The 26003-nt window shown below is 41.2% G+C and overlaps 1 protein-coding gene and 1 long non-coding RNA gene across 2 annotated transcripts; both read right to left on the minus strand.

Moving 5' to 3' along the window:
- Positions 1-12671: 12671 nt before the first annotated feature.
- LOC105932523 lies at positions 12672-18229 on the minus strand. Its single transcript, XR_002428696.2, has 3 exons — positions 18130-18229; positions 17885-17980; positions 12672-12794 (listed from the first exon to the last, which is right to left on the minus strand). It is a non-coding gene; the product is annotated as an uncharacterized LOC105932523 (long non-coding RNA).
- Positions 18230-21846: 3617 nt separating this feature from the next.
- c24h8orf74 (chromosome 24 C8orf74 homolog) lies at positions 21847-25404 on the minus strand. Its single transcript, XM_012871733.3, has 5 exons — positions 25286-25404; positions 23961-24144; positions 23410-23633; positions 22205-22363; positions 21847-22103 (listed from the first exon to the last, which is right to left on the minus strand). The coding sequence occupies exons 1-5, from the start codon at positions 25331-25333 to the stop codon at positions 21882-21884; spliced, it is 837 nt and encodes a 278-aa protein (XP_012727187.2). The 5' UTR covers positions 25334-25404; the 3' UTR covers positions 21847-21881.
- Positions 25405-26003: the final 599 nt, after the last annotated feature.

The raw sequence follows: 26003 nt of genomic DNA on the forward strand, positions 1-26003 counted from the left end.
CTTTAACGGCTGTGTCATGGGTAAGTAAATAATAACTATGAGGAAAATCCGGATTAATCATGATCTACATCTTTATTATTGCAACTTATAGCAATAGTTTTGCTATCAATTACTTTCCTTCTTGCTGTTTTTAGTTTTACAGCACAAGTGTTTGGCTGTAGGTTAGTGCAACATTCATTTCACTGTAAAATAAGAATACAGTCGTTTACTGTTATTGTACAAACAAACAATGTAGCGTGTACAACTTTGCCAACATGCGTTTCCAAAAAAACACATCTAAGTTAACTGTGACCCATTTTCTTCCAGAGGTCTGTCAGAACGGCAGCGTCTCTCTCACCTCTGCAGGCCAGCCAGACACACACAGTTACTGGAAGGCATGAACTCTCGCACACATACACACTAACAACCCATAATCTGGTGGACTGACAACTGAAAGTCATTAAACTGGGAAAAACCACGCAGCGTTCACTCTGGACGTCGAGGCTTGCGTGATTTTTGTGGTGCATTCCAGTTTATTATATCAAAAGTCGCCTTTTAAAAATTACAAATACCGGTGTATAAAACCAGATAATTCCTCAAAACGGTTTTAAAAATAGATTAATTAATATAATTAATATATGCCACGTAAGGACTTTTTAAAGCAATGATAACATCACAAGTTTAAAAAAAATTAAATTAGAGAAGAAACTAAAATTGGTTTAGAAAGAAAGACAAGTTTAACAATGGCCGTAGTTTTATTTTATTTTAACAATTTCTACTTTAGGTGTGGACAAAAAGTTATATCTTAATATTTTTAGATTGAATGCTGATATATGATATTTATCTCAATATGTTTTATTTTCATAAAGTAATAATAAAAAAGCATCCATGAATCAAAGCTTTATCCCAAATGTCTCACAGGTCTCACATCGTATTAAACAGCTGTAGATAAATATCAGAAGCAGGTGAAAAATCTCCATTTTTTAATCTTGATATATTTCCCTGCTCTAATCTACTTGCTTTAATCCAAATGCAGAAAAGGAACGATGATTAAAACGGCTAGGAAGACAAGTCCAGATGTTGCCATAATATTGTTTAATATGGCTAAGATAATCTTATCTTTTACATTCAAGCTATTTTGATACACATTTGATGTGAGAAAATAAAGTTTAGTGCATTGACAGTCCCTCTAGGTCACTTATTGAGACAGACGCTGATCTTAAATCTGTCTCAGATATAGATATTTCAAGATGTTTGAAATCAGTTAGTTAAAACACCACAGGAGAAGGCTGTTTTAGAGGATTACCAAAAAAAAATAATTAAAAGTGCTTGTAGTGCAAAATATTGTCAGTCCTCTCTCAGCACAGTAACACTATTAGTATAACAAACAGATATTAGTTTATTAATTAGACATGTTATCTGTCCCTTCGATTTTACTGAGTTACAATCTAACCCGGGGTTGAGTGCCTTGCCCAGGGGTAGCTACCCGTGAGGCGGGAGGAAGCTGGATTGGATCCCAGAACTTTCTGATTGCCAGACAACTACATTTCTGCTGAGCTATGAGTAAAGATGTGAAAAATGTTTTTATAATAATGAATCATTAATGCATTTCTTTATTATATACTTTATACAGTGTAAAATGAGATGAGTAGTTTTTTTACAGATATTAAATAAGACACAACTTTTCCTCAGTTTCAGTCAGATAAGATTAACAAACGCATTTATATTTGTAAATGTCAGAATATACATATAGATAGATAGATAGATAGATAGATAGATAGATAGATAGATAGATAGATAGATAGATAGATAGATAGATAGATAGATAGATAGATAGATATAGATTTAGATATATACACTCACAGAGATGCAATGATTTAAACAGTTTTACTTTTAATTTCTGCAAATGCAGAAGTTCCCATCCTCTAAGATTATCGTTAAACAGCTTTGGAAAGGCCCGCCGATGATGTCGTTCCATTGTTAGCGTCTAATTTTTAACTTTAAAAAGTTCAATGGAGGCAGATGCCATTAATCTAAAAGCACCATAAAAAGCCAGATGACTGTTCCATCAAACGGGCTCACTGCAAAAAAGGAACTAAAAGTAAGTAAAACTTACTTTGTGTATTTGCCCTCGATTTAAGCAGGCAACTTAAAATGATCTGTTCGTGGAATAAGAATTTTTCACTTAAAAACAGGAACAACTCATCTCCACCATCTTATTTCCAGTGCAGTTTATCTAATTATTTATTTTAGGGCTCAAAATACTCATTGCATTGGCAGATAATCTCATTCACCTGCTCAAATTAAGGGCAAACACACTTATATATATATATATATATATATATATAGATATATATATATATATATATATATATATATATATATATATATATATATATATATATATATATATATATATATATATATATATATATATATATATATATATATATATATATATATATATATAAATAAAAGGGGGGGAGTCGTAGCCGAGTGGTTAGAGCAGCCGAGTGGTTAGAGCAGCGCGCTTGCACTCAGAGAAGGTTGCAAGTACCCGGTTCGATCCCCGGTCCCGGCACTCTGGGTCCCTGAGCAAGACCCCTAACCCCTGATTGCTCCCCAGGCGCCGCACAGTGGCAGCCCACTGCTCCCCAAGGGGATGGGTTAAGATGCAGAAGTGAATTTCTCCATTGTGAGATCAATAAAGTTCAATTATTTTATTATTATTATTAAAATTACTTTTAGTTCCCTTTTTGCAGTGCCGATGAACAGAGACGTTATTTTTGGGGCACTGTTATCTGAATTAAATGCTTGGCCGTAATGACAGTTATTATATTTGGAGGAACAAGAGGCAGAAACTTCGCAGGAACGATCCTGCGAACAGCTGCATCATGTTGCAGTTGTGCCGTGCTGCAGGAGGGACTGGTGCGCTTCCTTAAAACAGATGACATCAGGACCAAAGGGCCATCACGAAGCCCTTATTAAAGCAACGTGCCCTGCAAACCAGGGCCGCACAATTTACTGATATGTGCGACATCAACATCGTTCAGGACTGTTTGGAGTGAAATAATTGTTGGCTACTATAAGTGTTATGAACTTTCACATGTTAATGTGATACTTAGCCAGTTGGGCAGAGTCTCACGGCAGCAGATGCTCACACCGGACACAAATTATTATTCTGGCATTTATTTAAATGGAAATATGTTTGGTAATCCTCTAAACTGCCCCAAAACAGTTTAGTTTTCCTCTAAAACAGAAAACAAAGATGAGATGGTGTTGCAATCGAACGTAAGAAACACCCTCCCATAATTAGGCCTTATTGACACATGGCAGACAAACCTTTTGGCACTTTTTTAGGGAAGCCTTAAACTCCAACTCTTGGTGTGGAAGGTCAGTTTTAGCCAATCCAAGCTGCTAAGCTAACAGTAACCATTCAGAAGTCTAAAAAAAAATGTTTTCCGTGGCTATTCCCGGTGTCCTGGGCGTGCCCCCCCCGGTGTACGCACAAACTGTTTTTGTTTCTCGCCCCCCCCCTACGAGCCGGAGGGTAAACAAATCCACTTTTAATAAGGGGCTTGTATCTGATAATCCTCGCCCCGGCACCAGGTGAGGGGCCGGCATATGGGGCGAGAAACGCGGCGGGGGGGAACGCGCACACGAGAACCCACGCAAAGCGCACGGCACGCATACCCACACAGCAGCTGTCGCTTGTTTTTTCCGAGGCGGGGCCCGATCCAGAACGGGGGAACGCCGTGGCTCTTTCAGGGAGCCGGGCCAGCGGAGGGAGGAACGGTGATAATAAAGAAGAAGGTGGGAGAAACATTTACGCAGATGGCAGAAGGTGCAGGGAGACGGGGGGGGGGGGGAAAGGACGGAGGAGAGGAAGTACGGCTCGTCTTTTCTCTCCCCGATTATAATCCCCCGTTCTCTCGGCTGGTAAACGACGCACAGCTAACTGCTGTACGGCTATTATAACCCAACATGCAGCCGAGTAATAGCAGCATACCTCCCCGAGCCGGAGTGTGTTATAGCTCAACTAATGCGCCACTTTGCTGTTTCGTAAACATAATATGTTTGACTACTGGGAGCTGTTCATGGTTACTTTGCCCTTGTGTGCTTTATGGCGATAAAATTCTTTCAGTTTGAGAGGAGGGGGGGGGGGTAAAAAATCAATTTCCTCCCTGACTGATTTGGTAACACACAGCCCAGAAGCCGAGCAGCTCTGTAAAGCTCACTTGTTGTTGTTTTGGCTTAATCTGAGCAGTTTGGTGAGGTTTTAATGCAGCGGGTTGATGTTTTATCAAGGAGTTTGAACGTGATTTCCAAAGCAAACTGGTGACTTTAATGGTTTTGTCACCGACATTACGCTTTCTCCCTCCTCCTCCTCCCAACTCTGGGTTACATCTCTGAATTTTCCTCCCTTTTTTTTTTGCTGCTGTCTCTTACCATCTGTCATCCCTCGTTTTCACTCCTTGTTTCCCCTTTCAATCTCTGCTTTTTACTTTTTCGTCCACGGCTCCTCTCGCGTCCCCGTCCCCCCACCACCACAACCACCACCACCAACCCCCCCTGCCTTTCGCCTCAGCCCATTTCTGCTTCTTATGAAGTGTGAAAAATGATCATCTGTGGGATGAAGTGGACAGAAATTCGCCGGCTTAATGGCCTGACAAAATGAATCGCGACCTTCCTCGCCATCCATCACCGCTCTGAGGCGACTGCCGCGAGGATCTGTGAAGGTGCTGGCTTATTGATTACTGGTTGCAGCTACAAAGTGTCTGATTCAGTGCTCGCGACGCGGCAACAGCACCGAAGGGGGGCTGGGGAACGGCGGTGGGTTGGAAGGGGACGCGGACGCGGGCGCATGCGACGCTCAAAAAGAAGAAAAAAAATCCTCCTTTGAAAGATTTTAAATGGTGAAATATTGATCTGCGTCTGGTCCAAGGCCTGGCCGAGCGGGCCGCGGTTATTTGTCGGGGGTATAATGCCGGACACCCGCTTCTGCTGGCCACCATCAGTCATCCTGACACCAGAAAAATGAGAGGAAGGAGGAGAGGAAGGAAAAGAGGGAGAAATAACTCAACACTTCAACCTCTCTCAGAGCACAAGCTTCTCGGTGTGTAATGGCTCGCACGTGTAAAACGCGGAAACCCGAATCTCTGCGCATTAACTCGCTCACCTGTGCTCCTCGGGCGACTAGCAAAACAGAACAACAACTAACGCCCACAAAGACGACAACGCAATAACATTAACACCCTCCAAACTTTCCTCATTACCGTCCATTTGGTGAAAGTGGTAGTACTGTGGAGGCAGGAGAGAGAGGGGGGGGGGGGTGACCTACTAAGGGCGCGGACCATGAAAAGGTGATTATTGCTGCTAATTGCTGTCCACAGAGGATGCCAGAATGCAGGCAGGTAGCATTAATCTACATTAATGCTTTTCTGCTGATTCACACTCATTTCCAGGCTGCACACTGTTGCAGCGATAAGCTGGAATTAATAGTATTTTTAATGCTGAGCTACGGGGAAAGACTCCTGCAGGCTGAGGCGTTCACACTCGCAGAGATGCAATGATTAAAAGGCAGCACAACACCAGCCAACACCTGACTGTTTGTCCTTTTTTTTCTTCTGAGTCTAACGATCTCAAGATGTTAATATCCTTTAATCCTTTTTGCATGTGTAAAAGCTGGATGAAGATTTTACCTTAATAAAGTTATACTATACTAAACTATCTCTAAAAATCCCAAAATCTAGCATTATTAATCAATTTAAGTCTAAATATCGATTGATTTCTTTGATGTCAATTCATTTTTTTCTTAGGACCGTCTTCAGTGGGTTGAGTAGGCCTCTTGCAATCAGATTTTAGCTTCACCCTGTCAAATGTCCAGGTGCCCCTGGGCAAGGCACTTAACCTCAAGATGCCTACCGAGCCGCGTGAATTGGTGAATGCGATCAGGTGAATGTGGCTACAGCGTAAAGTGCTTTGAGTGGTTAGTATAACTAGAAAAGCGCTTTATAAAAATCAGCCCATTTAGCATTTTAAAAGAAAAAGAAATGTTTTTAGGATGCAGCAGATAATTAGGAAATAGCCACAGTATTCCCATTTCTGGATCAACATATTCTGCCTGCTGTTAGTTGATGTATTTACAGACCTAAAAAGTACTTAGTTTTAATGCATTTAATAAAAATATCCAGAATTTTCAGTATTTGACGTCTTTCTTTTCAAACAAGGGAAAGCTGGCTGATTCCAGTCCTGGCCTCTCCTGGTGTGTATGGTACGCACAATGGTAGTTGCCAGAAAAGCTCTAACTAATAATCACCAAACACCCCAAACTCCCAAAATGACTCCCAATAGACTTGTCAGAAGGGAAATCCACAGTTTTGTGAACTTTTTTTATATCAGTTCATCCAGCAGGAAGTTAAGTCGTGCAATCTTAGTGAGCTTTAGTTAATTTTGGAGAGGTCGTTTTGGGCCGATGTTTGCATTTTTTTTTTCCTTGTATCGCCATCGGCCGACGCGTGCATGCATTCGCAGATCCATTAGCACACTCATGTTTACATTGTTCACATTTCTATTTGTTTTTTTGTTTTATTGATATTTACAAATATTCTCAGGAAGGTCATTTGCACCACAAAGGCCTCGTCCTGCTACATTAACTGCACAAAGTGTTACGTTTGTTTTTTTATTATCATATATTTAAATGTTCTACATCATTTGCTATAGATTGTTAATATGTTTTGTTTGTTATGTTAAATAAAAAAAATTATTTTAAATTGAGACTTGTGTAACATTTGTTGTCATTGTGTCACTTATGTGGGGGAAGAAAAAGCCGTACCGGCTTTAAGAATCGGCCCCCAAGAAAATCGGCAGCACCTATCAGGGATCGGTTAGACTGATGTCAAAATAATCGGTATCGGCCTTAAAAAAATGAATAAAACTGTATCAGTCGATCTCTAGAAAACAGCATTGCAGTCCTGCAATCACGTAATGTAGGTTTTGATTCCAGCAATGCAGAGAGCGGGATGTTCTGCATGACATATTACAAACTTGGTAAACACCCAGACAGGCTTTACTCAAGAGCATAATTGTCCCGAAACGCTTACAACAAGCTTAAAAGTGAAATTAGGTTATTTCTTTCTCTGAACATGTTGTAATGAGAACAGGTTAGTAGACAAAACTCCTATCTACTCTCAACTTATACCACTACACTTATTTTAATCCACTGACTATAAACAGGAAGTAAGTAGGCATTAATCAGGTGCAAGATAACAGTATATATATATATATATATATATATATATATATATATATATATATATATATATATATATATATATATATATATATATATATATAAAACATTCCAGCGTAGCATTCCTACGGTGCAGTCATTTGAATAAGAAGCCATGGAGAGCACCAGGGAGCTGTAGTTGTCTTTCACTGTATGGCACATAGTAATAAAAAGCTATGTTAAATAAAAGCAATTACACCAAGTAATAAAATGTTGAGTTAAATCTTTGCTTAAATGCAGTGAAACCTTGGTATTATTAGCCATGGCTATCGTACTGTGAGAATCCCATTCTGGCTCATTCCTACCGTTTGAGGCTTTACGTTTACATTATGGAAATTACTTCCTTTCCTTCGCATGAAAAAAAACAAACTATAAAGCATTATTCGACTTTCTATAAGTTCAGGCATATTGCAGGCAAAATAAGGATGTTACCGGGTCTCATTTTTCTTCCAACTGAAGCGACATCAGCATCATAACTCAACCAGCTTAGCAGCTCTACATGTCGGGATCCCGGCTGAGCCTCTTGTGAGAGCAATGCGGTGTTTTGGTCCTGAGAAAAACTGAAATTAGCCTGAGAGCAGGTGGCGACTGCCACCCACACACCCTCCAAACAGACACACACACACACACACACACACACACACACACACACACACACACACACACACACTCACATATTCCTGGTGGGAGGTCTGAGGTCTGGCCCTCTGCATTCCACAGACAAGTGTCTAGCACCTGCTAGGCCTCCGTCAGCCTTTACTGGCCCACAGATTATGACGGACAGACACCCGCCAAATCCGTTTGGTTTACAGTCGGCACATATGCATGAAAATGTGCAGAGATAGCAGGCCTGAGCTGCTCACTGGTTTCAGAGTTTCACAAACCAGTTTCCGGTTCCTGTGTTTTAAAAGTGTGTTTAATGAGATGCATGATGAAGTTTTCTCCAGCTGGATGGAGCGTACGCCCGGGTCCTGCCCACTGCTGCTCAGCTGGCTGAAAGACAGCTACAACGTGTTTTTTTCTCGCCTACAAGAGAAACGATTTTTTGGAAAATTTGTGGCCAGAAAAAGCAAAAAAAAAAAAAAACACGAGTCATGGTGTGGAAACTAGCGCCATGATTAAAGCGGCTGACCACATCCTCTGTTAGTCTTTGTATCAAAGTCAGAATAACCAATCAGATTATTGAATTATTTCAGAAATCCATCAAAATACGACGCACTTTTGATCAAGTTTATCATCTGATAGTAATCTCGCGCCCAATTAGCGGCGGCCCGCAAACGGACGAATCCTAAACGCCGTCCCTGCAGAAGGAGTGAAATGAATCTTGCACCCGAGCTGCATGCATTGCAGACTCGGGTGCAACACACAGAGAACGGCTCACCCACAGAGTACACACACACACCTTCAGCAGCCCATGTCTGACAGGTGCACATGTCAGTGGTTAGTTCAACCTGGATCAGAGCATTTGGTCTCACACTGTAGCAGCCAGGCCCCAAGGGTGTGTGTGTGTGTGTGTGTGTGTGCGTGTACCGAGAGCGTGCGGGCAGGCATGTGTGTGCGCCATGGGCCCCGAGGCTCAGTACCCAGACACTATCCATATTGTTTTCTTCAGTGGAGCTCGAAAAAAGAAACGCTGATTTACAGAGCTGTCTGGCACTGGAGCACACGGATGCACGGCTGGGCTGGCCTAATGGAGTTTTCAGCTTCGGATTTACACTTCTCCGTCTATGCGAGCAGCCGAACGGCTCACACGCCCGACGCTGACATCGGTGCATGTCTTAAGCACTTTGGTTGGGACATTGTTAGGATTTATTGAGTTTAACTTTACCCTGCGAGTTTAAAGAAACTCATTTTGCTCAGGCGAGCAGGTGAACTCGGCGAGATTGGCTCATCCAGAAAGACCTCATCTAAAGAACAAAAAAAAAAACGAACGTGTTCAATATTTAAAAAAAATGACATGCTGACTAAAAAGGAGAGCTGATCAGAGCTTATGAAGTGTTCAAAGAGCTGTCATGGGGACGAGGGGAAGTAGAGGTCGGCTCCTTGGAATTAGCCATCATCACGTTGTGAGTCCGGGGGCCCGAGCTGATAATGCTGGGAATCCCACATTAAGGCGGTAACTGGACCTAAATCGGTTTTCTCTGCGTCGGATTGTTGGACGGCCATCAGGGCAGCACTGTGTAACTGTGCGCAGCTGCCCCCCAAAATACGCTGGCCTGAACAAATGAGCCATTTCACAGCTCACAAAGCATTTAGCCTTCAGACTATGTGAATCCATTGCTGGGCTTTCTTTGGGAAGGACACCGATCCGTTATTTCTACCAGCGGCAGCACCGATGCTGATCCCCGGCCCATGTCCGGTCTTAAAAACAAAGCTACGCTCTGGTATGGATTTGGATTTGAATGTCAACCTCGCCCGGTACAAGGTCACAACATATTGGAGCGAGTTTAAGTGATTTACAAAGGATTGTATAACACAAATTAATGGAGCGTTAAAAAAAAAAGAAGTATGTTTAGTTCAAATCAAAACACAACTTGTAACCACAGCAGTCTATAGAAACCTTTCCTTTCAGACATTATCTGGAATATGTTGAAACCCAAAAAAACGATTCCTATAGTTAAAAGCTTGGCTCTACAGCCAGAACATATACAAACCTGATCAAAATCTTAAGACCAGCTACAAAACTCCTTGAATTTGCATTTTGCACTCTTGGGTCTTAAGAAGGTTCTAGGTAGAGCTTCAAAATAAAAATAAAAACAAGTAATGGGAACAAGAGACCAAAAGCTGTGAGCAGGCAAGTTATTGAAAACAACAATTTAAGTCAAATAGGCTGTTCGTCAGCTGGTCAAAAGTTTAAGACCACAGCCTTTAAAAGCCTAAATCTGTGCAAAAGTGTTGATTGCGTGTCATTTCCTGTCCAGTAATGGCACCGTCTTTGAACGTGGCAGGATTGCTGAGCTGCATAAACAAGGCCTCTCACCATGTACCATCGCTGCTGAGGTTGGACGCAGTAAGTCATTGTGCATTTCGTAAAAAGATCCTCAAGGTTATGGAACAAAAAAGTCAAGTGTTAGACCCCAAAGACAAATCTCACCGGAACTGAGCCGGTGCTGTCCATCAAGACACTTTTAAGCTTGTTGTCCATCAAGACACGGGATAATCCATTCTAACACTTTAACTTCTGTTTTGTTTTATTTTTTTAGCTGTGGTTTTAAACTTTTGATCAGATGATGAACAGCCTGCTTGAGGTAAATTGTTGTTTATAATACCGTATTTTTCAGACCATAAGGCGCATTACATATTCTTCCCAAGTGTGTAACATCTAACTCCGTCCCTCCGGTAGGGTGACCAGACGTCCCCGACTTCAGGGGACAGGCCCCGTTTTGAATGACCTGACCCTGGCAAAAGCTGTCACTGGAAATGCCCCCACTTTCAGTGTATTGTGATGGAGTAAAAAAGTTTAGCGCAACAAGAGGTATTTACCCCGGTGGCGACGTAGAAGAGCTTTATTGAACGCACCGTCCCCTCTCGGCAGGCGTTGCAGTTCAGACAAAACAAACCCCAGGCAGAGATTCTGTGCTGAACAAAAATTAGAGACGTCCCCAGTTTTCATTAGAGAAATCAAATTTCGTCACCGTGCACCGCTCTCTCCTGAGAGGGAGAGCTATCCGTCTCTGTGGTGAGGACAGAGTAGTGGGACGACGCTGCCCTGTTTCTAACATAAGGCCAAAATAAATGTAACTTTTATATTGAATTAACTTATTGGGTTTATTGTTGCTAGCGTGTACTCCGGGCGCTGGCTGCCTCACATGAATGCATTTCTAGTTTTGACATTACAGTCAGGCAGCCTAGTAGACTGCTCAGGGGTCCTGTTACTGGGCCGATCGGTAGTGACGCAGTGTACCGCAATGCTCCGAATGTCCATTTAGCAGAGCGGCTTCGTTGCTAACTAAAGTCAATCTTACACATTTTAACAGATTTTTGAGCACATTGTATCACATAAAATCGCTCAGTAAGCACAACTTTAATCAATTGCACCAGATTACAAGGCGCACCACACATTTTTGAGAAAATTTAAAGGATTTTACGTGCAGCTTTATATTCCAAAAAATACGGTAAATTGCCTGCCCACAACTTTTGGTCTCTTGTTCCCATTTGTTCTTTTTGCATTTCAAAGCTCTACTTAGAGCCTTCTTAAGGTCCAACTGTGCAAAATGTATATAGATTTGCATATTTTATCACGATAAACCACCAGTTAGCTAAACTAGCTACTCTACATTTAGCTGCACCTACGTTTTCATCTGAAATCTCCACTGTCTCAATTTCTGCCTCAGACAGTTGGGAATAATTCATCTTTTTGTCACAATCGTGTCTATTTATGTATGACTGACCCTAATGATCAAAATAATAATGCTGTAATAATGCCTCAGGAATGCTGAGGTAAAGTAACGTAGAGCTAGCTAATGCTGATTATGAACCAGACTCACTCATGTGAGTCTGGTTTTCCTCTTTTATGTCTGCTCTACAAAATGTGGGTTTTACCGTTTCTCAGTTCCAGTGTGCTTTACTTGATGTTCAGGAGCTGAAATATAAAATGGGTGAAAATTCCCAGCTTACACGCTTCCCATTGGGGGTTGGGGGTATTGCTTATGAGCTTGACTGCCGTTCTTACATTTTCCTACTCATACCTTAGTTTAACATGCAGTCGTCTCTTTCTGCCTTCCAAGTTGTCATCTAAGGTGTCTCTCACTCTCTCTCTCTCTCTCTCTCGCCTATTTTCTGGTTCAGTCTCCTCTGCTGAATCTCTTTCTGCTGTACAACACGGTGGTTGAAGGAAAACAACAATTGTTAACATTAAAAACTATCAAGGAAGAAATTGTACTACTTGTGAGTACATTCTTACTTTAGGTAAAGGCACTACAAGTAAAATTGACCGTTTGTGGCCGATGTTAGCCACAAGCTAAAAGCAAGCTGTTAGCCACATCAGCTTGCCAATCACAATCTAATATGCCGTTTTTAAACGTTGTGTTGCTGTTGTGAATTTTTACTAACACACGATGGGTATATAATGTTGTATTCTCTTTATTTCTGGTCTGCTTCTCTTACTGGCTTCCATGTTAGCAGGCTGCAGTTCTTTCGTCAAGCTAAAACACCAAATAGTGCACTCGATTTTGGGAACCCTGGGAACTCTCATATGATTGGCTCAGGAAGCAGGAAGTAAACACGGGCTACACTCTGAACCGAAGTAGTTCCGCACAGTACTTCCAGGTTTGGAGAAAAACGTGACTAAGACATTGTCGTTGGAGAGGACCGATCGTTTATAGGGAATGTTACTTCCATCCTGGGTGAGAAATGAGAATGATTTAGGATGTTTTTACAGTAAATTTCTTACTCATAGCTCCTTTAGAGGCATTCGTTCCTGTCCCTTTTAATCCTCTTCTCTGGAGCTGCATCCGTGGCTACCTCCTCTCGTCTCCATGCTCCACTCTCTCTCCCGTTTCTCGGCCTCGTCTGCTGCATCTCTCTGCAAAGTAACAACTTTGTTGAAATGAAATCCTTCAATAGTTCAATTGCTCGCCAGACCTCTGTCTTTGCTGAGCTGCCATCAGAGATTATTATTACACATTGTAATTTGTTGCCTCTTGGGGAACTCTTGGGGCTGCAATAAGATTCTCGTCTCTATCCTCTCTTCTTTCCCTGTCCTTTGTCTCTCCATCATCTCCTCACAGCACAACTGTGCACGTTCTGTAGCTTTAGCCATCACATTTCGTGCAGAATCTGCCCCTCGTTTCCTTCTCATCGTCGCTCTATGAGAAACACCGTCTGAGTGGCGGCACAAAGTTGACATTTTGTGGCATCGGCTAGTAAAAGGCACAGCACCGATAACACCACTGACGCTGTCCAAGGATCCAGAGGATTTGGATCCTTGGACCTGCCTAATTTATTTCTGAAGTCCTCTAAGAATCTGAATTCTGATCAAATGGGTTTTACTCCGCACTTAGAAGGCAGTGAATGCAACATAATTAAATGTTGGGAAGCTATAAATTAGGGGTGTCCATTTTATTCTGAAATCTGTAGATCCCAGTTGTCCCAGTATTTATTGCCCTTATTTGATAGTTTAGGTAATTTTGAGCCACTTCCTGATTTATAGTGATTAACATGTGTCTTCCTAAGTTAAAGATTATGTTTTCATGTTTTTCCCATTTTGAAGAGTGGCTAAGAGCATTTAACCTGTGTCATATTCATACACAATGGAGACCTTAAGTGATGCATTGCTAATTAAAAATTCGTATTCACACAAATTCCCCCCAATTTGAGTTGGAGGATGTTGCCGGGGAGAGCGATGTTTGTGGGTCCCTCCTGGACCTGTTACCCCTGTGACCTGATCTCAGAAAAGCAAAAGACGATGGATGGATGGATGGATGGATGGATGGATGGATGGATGGATGGATGGATGGATGGATGGATGGATGGATGGATGGATCAACCTTAAAAAGTAAAGCATATATTAAAAATAATGTATGTTGTATTTGGTTTATTTTGTAGGAACTTTTTTTGGGCAATGCCATTTTTTTTGTCTGCACCATCAACACCAAGTCAAATTCCTTGTAAGTGCAAACCTACTTGGCAATAAACTTGATTCTGATTTGTTAAATGTAATTATTTCTTAAAGGTGATTAGCCATGTTATTTGACTTCTTTATATGTCAGTAATTCACACTGGTTGATTACAAAGTGTTTATGAAAGATTATCACGTCCTGCTGGCATATTAGTTGTTATTTTGGTGTTTTATGCTTTGTTTTTGCTCAGTTTGTTAGTACATAAAAAGCCTTTCGTCTTTATTTACAAGTACATACTGTACGTGCACAGCAGGGGTTAAAACAGGGAAGCGGCTAACGGCTATTAGCATCTCCAGGCGAAACAACAAAGAAAAGGTCAGAGATCCAGTGAACAAAAATGCAAAAAAATATGATTCCAAGAGCGAAAAGAGTGGAACGTCACTGGGAACACAGTCTGAATGTTGGTGTTCACTGAAGCGGACACTAAACCTACCGAGGCTCAGATGTGACCGCAGAGATGATTGATGTGAGTAAATGTTCTGACATAAGGCTCTTAAAGTTGCTGTAGATCGGTGTATTTAATTAATAACTGTTGGTCTTCGATCACGCTGAGCTGCCGCTTTACTGCGAGGCGTCGCAGAGGGTCAGGCTCGGTCCAGCATGATTTAATTTTGATTTATTAATTAAGCAAACCGGCATTATGATAGTTCTGCGATACTGTTGCTAGATGGCGCCACATCTGTTTACATCTGCTAATCTCACCGCTGGGGCTATTTGTATCCACAAAAAGGACCATCAAAACATTATCAGGATGGAGGCTTGGAGTATACAATCTTATTTTACCATGATCAAAAGGTTTTTCGTCTTTTTTTAGCATATAATGTGGCTATTTACCTTTAATATTGGGTTTTATTCACCAATAAGTAAATGTCCTCAAAAGTTGGGTTTTTCCATATTTTTCAGCGTGCGACTATGCTGCTGCAGGGAAAAATTTATTTCTCTGAGTTTTTTTAACACACTTTACCAAGGGTGCAACTAACTGTGAAGCCAATGTCTTCCTTTTGGTTGATTTACTTTGCATATAAAAAACATAAATTGTTTGTGGAATGTTTTGAGGAACGTCTCAGGATCCAAATGCAACACGCCTGTGAATCTTCACTTCAGCGCTCAGACAGAAACTCTTGACGGCGTGAAAGCAAACCATGAGTGCCAGCTTGGATCCAACAAACCTCGCTGCTCGCCCCCGTCTGCTGGGCGCTGCCAGAAGACCTTCCAGGATGTGTGCCAGAAACTCAGGGTGTCATGGCTACTATAGAGGGAGCGCTAATCCAACGTCGAGTGAACTGATTACTTTAATCCACTAATAACTGTTGAGTTTCTATGGCGCGTTAAGTAGAGCTGCGCAGTCAGTGGTAAAAGTAACAAAGAAGGCAACTCATTTAATGTACTAAATTCATTTAAACGTGCTGAATTCAACGGCCTACATTTATTTGTGTCTAAACGTAGCCTAATGTACATCTAAACCTTGCTTCCTATCACATAAAGAGCTGTTTTTTAAAAAAAAAAAAAGCTGGACTTAATTTATGATCGTCTACTTCAAAATCTAAAATCTGGACTGGTCAACCCTGAGTGGTACATTTTGGGGGATTGTTTTTTTTTTTTGTGCATTAGCATTACCTTCATTGATTAAAGATTTGCTAAAAGACATTTTTGCGATTATCGTTTTGTTTTGCCAACCCAATATCAAATTTTACCGCCATTTCTAGAACTGAAACGATCCTTCGACCCCTGGGAAGCGCAATAATATAAACTTTCACTACGACAAGCAGTGGGACGCCATGCTGATAAAGAAATTCATTCATTTTAAAGCATTTGACGCATCTGTAACGGGGGTGCCAATACTTAAGTATGGACAACAAAACGGAATAAATCTGTAGGAAGAGCCAGGCTGATTTCTTAATTCGCCGTTTCAGGCGGGCGAAAGCTCGGATTTGTCTCTTGGGTAGCTTCTGCAGCGTTTATTGAAAAAATAAAAAGAAACCAAGAGAGACAGAGAGTGGGGGGAGGGGGGGGTATCAAGGTCTCTCCCTATAATTACAAAGATACCACAGTCGCTCTCCCCTCCCTAGCGGAGCCTCCGAGGCGTCACTCCCGGTCCCTCCATGCTGTACAAAGACTGTTCTATCAGCCCTGGAACGGCATCATCGCTTGTAAATTAATTTGGGGTTCCTGTCAGCCGGGCCTCTCTCCTTCTCTTATCTGGTGGTGTAATATGGAAGGCTGAGAGGCCCACGGAGATGCTGCCGAGAGCACTTAAAAGAGCAGAGGTGAAGGAGGAGGGGGGGGGGGGAGGGGTTAAAGAGAAAACGGATAGATAGGAGGTAAGAGAATCACGTGAAAGAGGCGAATTGGGCCCTAACTGGATGTCGGGAGAAGGACCTGACTCAGTGATAAGTGAATACGGCCTGGCATCCTATTTTACACGCTCGCACACAGGCCATTCGTCATCCGGACTGGACTCCACTCCGAAGAGGCCTTCACCTATCAGGACTATTTGTCGCCGTGTCACGGGCCGCGGATAAATCTTCTCCCAAGGATCCTCGTTTAAAATCCGCCCCCCCATTACCAAAGGTCCGGCCCCGTCACGACCGCGCGGGCTTAATACACACCCGCGCCCCTCTGACCCCTTCAGTTGTTTGTAATTAACCCCTCACCCGCCGCGTGTAACCTCAATTCCCTAATGGCAATAAATGAGGCCGAGTAGGATCCCATTAGAGGACGGAGTCATGATGGGGAATTAGGAGCTGATCTATGGCCAATGAGAGCCTTTTGTTATTCACTTAAGGTGCCCTCTTTGGTAACAATGCAATACAAGGAGCATTTCCTCGCCTTATATGCCGACTTTAGAGAGAAGATACCATTTAATAATAAAATATGAAGAGGGGGATGAACATTAGAGGGAAATCTGTTTGGGGATAAAGATATTTTAGCAGTTTAACAATTAAAAAAAAGCTCAAAACCAACGCAGTTTTGTTTTTTTATGCTGAATATAATAAGGACAATGATTGACAAGAATTACTTCTTTCACGCTATTTTACAATAAGTTAATTAATTAAGCTTTTTCCGGTGATAGTTGCCTTAAATGGCAGTAAATAGACTTGAGGATGATCCTGTTAAATGACACAGGCATAATGGGGAATTAGGAGGGACACAAAACGCTGAGAAAATGGATCCTTTTGTGATTCAGTTGACTTGCAGTAGATCAGCTCCCTTTATGCTGATTGTTTTTTTTTTTTTTTGGAGGGGCAGGGGGGTAATTCATCAAATTTTCTCGACAGTAAAGAGAACTGAGCCTTTGAGGCCTATTGTTTGGATTTGGACATCTGATCAGCTTTTTACGGGACAAGATTAATACGAATACACCTGCTAACTATTGCAAACGTGTCGTCGTAAAGCTGCTTTAACAGGCCTGACTGCAGACTATGAGATCTGTTTTTTTTTTGCGCCGCATCCAACAACAATTATGTCTGGCAGGAGTTTATTTGCTGGAACCATGGCCTTAGTATCAGGACAGACGAACACGCCACACCGGGGAGCCACGGCAGCACATTCAACTAAATAAATCTGGTTTTGTCCAGAGAATGATTCAAAATATTAGTCTCTGATACTTTAGAAGCCCTCGCGTTGTTTTTTTTTTCATTCAAGGTTTTTCTGCTGACGATAATTTCCTGCCCTCCCTCCCTTCCACGTTGAACAAAGAATATCTTCTTCTTCCATGTGCACAAGCAGAGCTGCTGGAGCGATAAAAGCTTCTCCAAGTCCATCCTTTCCAGCTTGGTACATCGCACAACAATGAGGAGGAGAGGGGGGGGGGGGAAGACAAGCCAGGAATACGGGGACATATTCAGATAGATCTTGGCGGTGCTCCAAATGGAAGAAAACAACAGAGGCTATTTAGGCAAATGAACAATAAGACATGAATCATCTATTGTGGCCCATTCTGCGGGGCTGGAAGATGAATCCACAGGAAAAATTGGTTTGTGTCCAGACGTACGGGAATGTGCAGGTGGACTGGGCTGAAGGAACGACGGTCCAATTCCCAACCATTCGTTTCCACCAAGCGCTCTATTTGGTGCAGTTTGTCATGAGTCTGTAAAAAAAAAAGGATAAACAGCTCTGGACGTTAAAGCCGGAGAACAAATTAAAATTGTTTTTTTTTTTTAAATAAATGTTACCTTGTTCTTATTTACAAAGAGATTTTGATTTATTACTATTAAAAAGAATTCTATTAACACTGACCTTTTCGTTTTGTTTGTTTGTTTTTTCTTCTGCAGAGCCAGCCGCTGCAAAGAGTCAACGCCTTTTTAACTCTCAAGTATCTACTGCCATCTAGTGGCCTATGAGAGAATAGTCATCCACAAAAAATAAAAAATAAAATAATAAAACCATGGAAATACAGCAAAAATCCTTTGGTTGCAGAAACATCAAGACACATAATGAGGATAAATCTATTTTTTGAATGTTAAATGTCTTTTGTGACTTTTGAAAGGTGAAACAAAATGAATGCACACAGCATAAGAGACTAATTAGGATTCTGAAAAAACTGTTTTCCCACCTGAACGTAGCTTTCTGGAGCTCAATGATGCAACCAACACGCAATGGTTGTTAGACATTAATTGAACCTCTTGATGAATGAGTTCTCATAGATTTTAGACAATGCGTGTATGCATATTTACTTAATTTGATGAAAGGCATTTTTGAAATGCTTGCAAATAGCAAAATAACACCATCCATCCATCCATCCATCCAAGCTATTCGTTATTCAGAGTCGTCTTGTTTTAGCATTTGGCAAAACATGAAGGACATCATCTCAGACTTTAGGCCAGCAAGTGTTTCTCATTACTTCCCTGATGATTTCATTAGAGAAATAAAGCGATTCATCAACAACAACAACACGGCACGTCCACCATTCCAGTTTGCGATGCAAGGCACAGATTAATCTCCTTGCCTGCGTCGGAGAATAAATCACCCGAATGTAATTAAACGGGGCGAGGTTAGAGCTGACACCAGGTTCCATCTAAATTACACAGAGAAATTTGTTCCGTTCGTTTTGATCGTTTTGCGCCGACACGTCTCAACTTAATCTCGCTTGTCACTCTTCTGGTATGTGGTCAAAGGAATCTGACAGAGAGCCAGTTCTTTCCTATGGACACTATGATGCTAGCGCCGAACGCCTTGGTTTGTGTTGAAGTGGTTGCGATACTAAACATGGCAACGTGCATATAAAGTTGAGGTTATTGCTTCCAAACGATCCCACGGAGGATAAGTTTCCAATCAGATATCAGCCAAGGCACAAAACAGGACTGAAAATCACTTCTTACGTCCCTGGAGGACCCTGTCCCAACAGCTACGTTGCTTTGCAAACGTTTTCTATGATGAACCAATACAAAGTTGTGCGAAATTAAGAAGTAGGGGGGAAAAAGTGATATTTTTTAGAAAAGTAAAAACAGGAAAAGTGAGGATTGCGTCAGCGACCTAGAGTCAGTACTTAGCGGAACCACCTTGTGCTGCAAAACATCTGCAAGGCTATTAGTGGGGTGTGTCCCAAACCGGTTTGCACGTCTTGAGACTGAAAATTTAGTCTATTCGTCTTTGGAAAATAGCTCCTGTCGAGTCAGGTGAGATGGAGCATCTCTAAACAACAACTTTCAGGTCTCGCCATCGACCCGATTTGGAATTAGGGCTGGACTTTGACTTGGCCCTTCTGACACAGGAATTTTGCTCTGATCTTAAGTCTTTAGCAGCCTCTGGCCGGTTTTCTTCCAGCGTTGCCCAAATTAATAACTCCACCCTTCATTCCCTTAACTCAACCATGCAGCTTCCCTACCCTTAATGAAAGAACTATGTTTCATTAGGATTGTGTGTTCCTTAACTTCGACATCAGCTTCCCTACCCTTAATGAAGGAACTATGTTTCATTAGGATTGTGTGTCCAGGGTGTTGGGCACCCTGTTCATTTTTCTGACTAATTCTGACTTGGAATGCTGTTTTGTAACCTAACTCTGCTTTAAACTTCTTCACATCTCTCTCTCTGACCTGTCTACTGGGTTGCTTGGTCTTCATGAAGCTGTTTGTTCACTAAATAAACCTCTGCAGCCTTCACAGAACAGGATTTATACTGAATCAAATTACACGCAGGTGGATTCTGTTTAATAATTAGTGGACATCGCAAAGTCATTGCTATCCCTGGGGGATTTTTCATCATACCATACCAAAAAGGCTAGGCTTCAGATTTTGTTAGTAAAAGTTGTGAAACCCATTGAAGTGTGTCCTTTCCTTTTAAAAGTGAAGCACTACATTGTGTTGACGAAATCCCAATTTAATAAAGAGAAGTTTGCAGTAGTGTCGTGAAAAAAAAAGGGGAAATGTTCAATGAATATATGAGCATGTTTAAAAGACACAGTCCTGTCCTGTGAGGTTCAAAGAAAAAATAAACTAAAGGAAAGGCAGTTTTAGGGGAAATTAAACAGATAAAACAGGTGATTCTGACTCACCTTTATGTGTTCCTCTCTTCTCTTGGACATTTGTACCATTTCAATGACATTTATTGGCAGTTTCTGTTTCAAGTTGTTGACGCCAAAAGACTCTGAGAGCTGTTGGCTTGTGGCTAACATCGGCGCGCGACAAGATTCATTCCGTCCTAAAAACAAGCTAGCTAATGGCTATGGTGGCTTTATCTAAAATAACTTTAATAATTTGCTAATGATTTAATTAAAAAGTCAAAAATGTGGCCTGTAGTCCCAATTCAAGGCAACTGTTTATCCAGACAACGGTCCCCTGAGTTAAATATATCATTTTATTACAAATACTTTGGTCATCAAGTAGACGTGAAAACTGCAGTACATATTTTGACCACACGGTGTAGCTGTTACGCCACTTGAAGGTAGGGAGTACGCACCACAGGGCGATGTTTCATCCATTTATAGCTTTATGTCTATGGTTATCTAATTTACCCCAACAAGAAACAGTTTTTGTGTTTTAATGTTCAGATCCGGGTGGACAGGTTCATACTTAGCATCATAGACGTTATATACATACATACATACATACATATATATATATATATATATATATATATATATATATATATATATATATATATATATATATATATATATATATATATATATATATATATATATATATATATATATATATATATATATATATTCTCTATTATGGTCAGACCAAAGTTGTGGCAACAAGATAGCTGGGTAAATTAGACAAGATTATGCCTTTTTTTATTAATACTGAAAGCAACAGTCCCAACAACGTTATTTTTTTCCTGTTTGCAAATATCATTAATCCTAATTTATTCTCATCCTAACAGCTATTTTCAGAAACAAATGGTACAGTAATTGCCCATCTGTAGTGGTGGCAACATCATCCTGAGAGCTGTTTTGCTGCCAGGGATAGCTACTCGTCATTTGCCCAATATGATGGGAAACAAGATGGAGGACTACCTTTCAATTCTTTGACCCAAAATTAACAACTAGCTGTTTAAAACATGGTCAAAGACCCTAAACACACATCAAAACTACAAAATGGTTGAAGCGGGTTCTGGAAGGGCATGGACCTTTATGGCGAAAACTTAAAAACGTGTCCATGTCCGTACATCCAAACATTCAAATTAGCTCTACTATTTTTGACAACAAATGTGGTCCAATTGTCAAAGAGTGTGGTTGAGGTAAAACTTCGTAAGGGACATTTAATTAAATGTTACTGCCGCATGCATTTATTTGAACCTGTTTATGTTCATCCTGTGTGCATTAAAGAAAGTTCACTATAAAATCACACTTCTTCTAGAAAATTATGAATATAAAATGAAATACATACATGTTACACAATAAAAAGACTAAATGACAAAACTAAAGAGGAAAATCACCCAGAGACAAGCACTTTAATGCAGAAAAATAAAACATATTAGCTTGCTTTGGATCACTTTGTTTTATTTTTAATTATTATCATTCAATCAGCTCCTGCTTTGTGTTTTCAGTCATCCTTCCCCCCTGTTTCTGTTTTTGCTGTTTGCATCTTTGCCTTTGGTGCTACCATTTTAGAACTTGCTGTCTTCTGGTGCCCCCCAGTGGTCAAAGCCTCCTGCTGCAGTTTGAGCTGATGGATATCTGTGAGCAGGGATGCCTCTTCACTCAGACTTGCCAGCATCTGGCCTTGTGTGGTTCTAACAGCAGACTTAACAAACTCCATAATGCTCTGAGAAGCATAAACAATGCAGAAATGTTTTTTTTTAGGAAGTATGTAAAAACACAATAATAGATATTTTTTTACTGGGTTCAATTTCTTTAAAACTGTACCTCTTTGTCCAGTTCCCCGTCTGATGGGACATCGATGTCCCCCAGAGTGACCCTTGGCCCGGCTCTAAGACATCTCAGTTTTTCTTCCATCAGCAGCAGAGAGGAAGCGAGTCTTGTCCGTTGCTGAGACTGTGCCTCCCACTCCTGGAGATCAGTACCCTGTGGAGTGATTACAGTGCGTCTGAATTTATTTCAGATCTACCATGCTTTACATACGTATTCTTTTTCTAATTTTGTTTTTCACATCACAACCACAAACTTTAATGGATTTTATGTGATAAACCAGCACAATGTAGCAAATAACCAAACCTAAAAAGTGTTGTGTGCATTTATACGCTGTCCCCCTGAATCAATACTTTTTATAATACCTATGACTGTAGTTGCAGCTGCAGGTCTTCTGGGGCATGCTTCTAGTGCTTTTTGACATTTTTGCCCATTCTTCTTTGCATAAAAAGCTCAAGCTGACTCAGTTTGGGTAAGGAACCTCAGTGAACCTCAACTTTCAGGTTTTTACACAGATTTTTAGTTGGATTTAGTCCTGAACCTTGATTAGGCCACAGATCTGACCGCGTGTGTAATATCGTTCCCTCACTCTAAGGTGATCCTCTTCAAGGTTTTCTTCCAGGGTTGCCTTTAATTTTGCTCCACCCATCTTACTAGCAACACGGACCTGCTTTGCTTCCTGTCCATGCAGCATGGCGCTGCCATCATCACAGTTTACGGTGGGCAGATTGCTGATCTGCAACGTTAGTTTTAAATGCATACCGCAGTTTTTAGATTTTTATTTATTAAAAGCCTTTGACTGTATTAGATCAAAATAATTGTGGATGTAGCATGAAAACATGTGAAAAAGTACAATAATAAATACTGCAGATAGATTCTGCATGGGGAAAAAAATGCCGCCACTGTTCAGCTGAAGCCCGTTAAACCTACATTGACCTGTGACAACAAGTATAGGTAAATATTATAACTATTTGCTCAACATAGAAATGCTAAATGGGGATTTCAGTTCAATTTACAAGTCTAAAATTGTTTCAGAGTTACAGAAAACTGAATACCCAGGAATATTCTACCTTCATAAGTTACGGCTCCTGGCCGAACGACTTGCAGCAACAAGTGTGAAAATTCAGTCCACATATTTTACACTCAAATTAGTGACAAGAGATGGGACAAGAATGCTGCTTGAAGGGTTTTTTTTCCCATACCTGTGCCAAAGGGCAGGGGGTGGGCGGCAGCTGAACCGCCAGCTGTTTCTGCACCACAGACTCCTGAGCCGCTCCACCTACCACCACCTGGAACAGCCTCCTTCTGGAGATGCAGGTGTCACTCAGGTAGCGGGTGAAGGCGTGTCGGTGTACAGGCGTCAGGGTCGGCAAATTCTCACCCAGCACATATCTTAGCAGGGTCCAGAACCTGTGTATGTCGAAATCTGGCGGATAGAAGAAAGGGCAGCAAGAATTGGAGGGCGTTTAATAAACCAAAGCTCAACCCTGGGAAACGATTTATATGAACGTAAAAAAAACAACAACTCTAAAGCCACTCCAGCCTGAAAGGGATTTTTTTTTTTTTTTTATGATGCAACAAAGGTTGCTTGTATAAGGGACACAGGGAATGAATCACTGAGAATGACTCACTCTCAGCTGAAAGCACAGGTGGGAAAGAGCATCGCTGTTTGCTTATCAACAACAACCCCGCTTTTGTTCAAGATGTGTACAGCAGAGACGGCATCATGTGTATTTCCCTCCACTGTTCTCACCGTGCAGCTGTGGGAAGACGCCCCTGGCAAGCGCAGCTGAGCGGATCACGTCGGCCCAGGAGAAGCCGCGCTCCGTGGTGAACATAGCAACGTCATACACAAACTCCTGATGGAAGGAGAGCTGGTCATTGCTAAACTCAGGCCACTGGAAGTGATGGCTGAGCCTTTGGATGCCGGCATCCCTCTGGAATCAGATGACATGCATCATCTTTGGTGGTCCACAAGCGGCAAGATGTAGCACTTATTTGGATTTGGCCAACTTTATTCTGGTATCCCTAAGTAAAACTCAGTGCAACCAGCTGCCTACGAAACATGAGTGTGTAATTTCTGTCAGTATAAATCAGCTGTTCTGCAAAGGCCTCAGAGATTTTTTAGAGAACATTAGTGAAAAATAGCATCACGAATGGAGGGTTAGGGATAGGTGTTCATCCTGAAGTCCACTATCATCTTCTCTGTCTTTAATAAGTAACTTAAAAGCAGATTTTGGTGCACAATGGCTGCATTTGATTTAAAGTCGTTGGATGGATGTGACCTTGCTGTTTGCTATGAAATTAAAGAGAATGTAATTAAAACGGGAAAACCTTGTGTTGTACCAGACATTTTCAGTTGAAAGAAGATTTAAACTCCTCTTTAAGACTTTTGCACAAATTAAAAGTAAAAAGCACCAACCACATGTGCTGGCGGGCCAAATCATTGTTGAATTGCAGTTGGGTGGACGGAGGTCGCACTTCGGATACGCCTGGTTTAGATCAAGTGTTAGAACGGTGTAGTCAAAGTACAGAACAGAATAGAATTGGAAATCTATGAGCTTCTGATTAAGCCCCTCCTATTTTGCAAAGAAAAAAAAATGCCCAAAGCTGTTAAAAACATGCCCTAAAATACCAGCACTTGTAATTGCAGTGAAGCGCAGCTCTACAAATATATACAAATGTACATCATGACACTTCTGGTATTTGTGTTTGGAAATACTTTTACGTATACCACTTTAAAATTATACAATGCTTTGTGTTGACCTATCAAATTAAACCCCTTAAACTACATTGGATGTTAAGGTCATATTGCGATTAAATGTGAATTTATTTAAGTGGCTTAAGTTGTTTTGCACTGCCCTTTATAGCAGTGCAATAATGTTACACACAATGAGATGTTTGGTTTCACGTCATGTTCTGGATTCTCTGTCAAAATATTGGAACTGCCCCTTTAAATCAAGCAGGGGCGATAATTTATTTTTATTTATTATTTGCCTTTTATAATCTCATCGCAATGCATCCTTGGAACTGACTGAAATCAAAGCCCCCCGTTTGCTTGCTCCAGTGTCCGCCTACCTGCAGCCTCGCTATCCGCGCGATCTCCCTCTCAGTAAGGGAATCCATTACTCGACGCGCGACGTTGATCGGTTGCCATTGGAGACGAACGCGGAAATGACGATGACGCTTCTGGGGGGACGTGTTGACGTACGTCGTGTCGGATGTGTTGCCTGAAATACACAGTGTTGCTTAAAGCGCCATATTATACAGGTTTTAATGCTGTTTGTTTAAATTAATACAGGACTGAATCCATTTTATTTAATTTATCTATTTATTTAATTGAACGGGGCATCATTGGCAGTTTAAAACTGGCCCAGACAGTTTAATCCTCTTAAGCAGACATCCCCCTCCTCGTCCATTCTCCCATCCCCTCTACTCTATCCTCATTCTGGTCGCCAACAATACAGCAGAGTTTTATATGAAGTTATTGCGAAGCACTCTATTTCCTGTTGTTGCGTTCAAAATAAAAGCTTTATTTGCGCGAATTCTTTTGTCAAAAGTGGGTCTGCTGTTCCCAATCAAAGTGACACACTTAATAAGATGCGTGGTCCTTTTTTATGAATAAATATTGGAATCTTTAACTTAAAGACACCAAACCATCCATGTTTAGCTCTGAGACCATCCTGTTCAATAGAATGTTTTTATTAATTTCCCCTTTCTTTAAGGGAATTGTATTTTATTTTTAAGGGTACTAAAACTCTTTTGAGCAGATTTCCCTTCATATTCATTGCTGTAG

This window comes from Fundulus heteroclitus, chromosome 24 (genome assembly GCF_011125445.2).
Source record: "Fundulus heteroclitus isolate FHET01 chromosome 24, MU-UCD_Fhet_4.1, whole genome shotgun sequence".
Lineage (NCBI taxonomy): Eukaryota > Metazoa > Chordata > Actinopteri > Cyprinodontiformes > Fundulidae > Fundulus > Fundulus heteroclitus.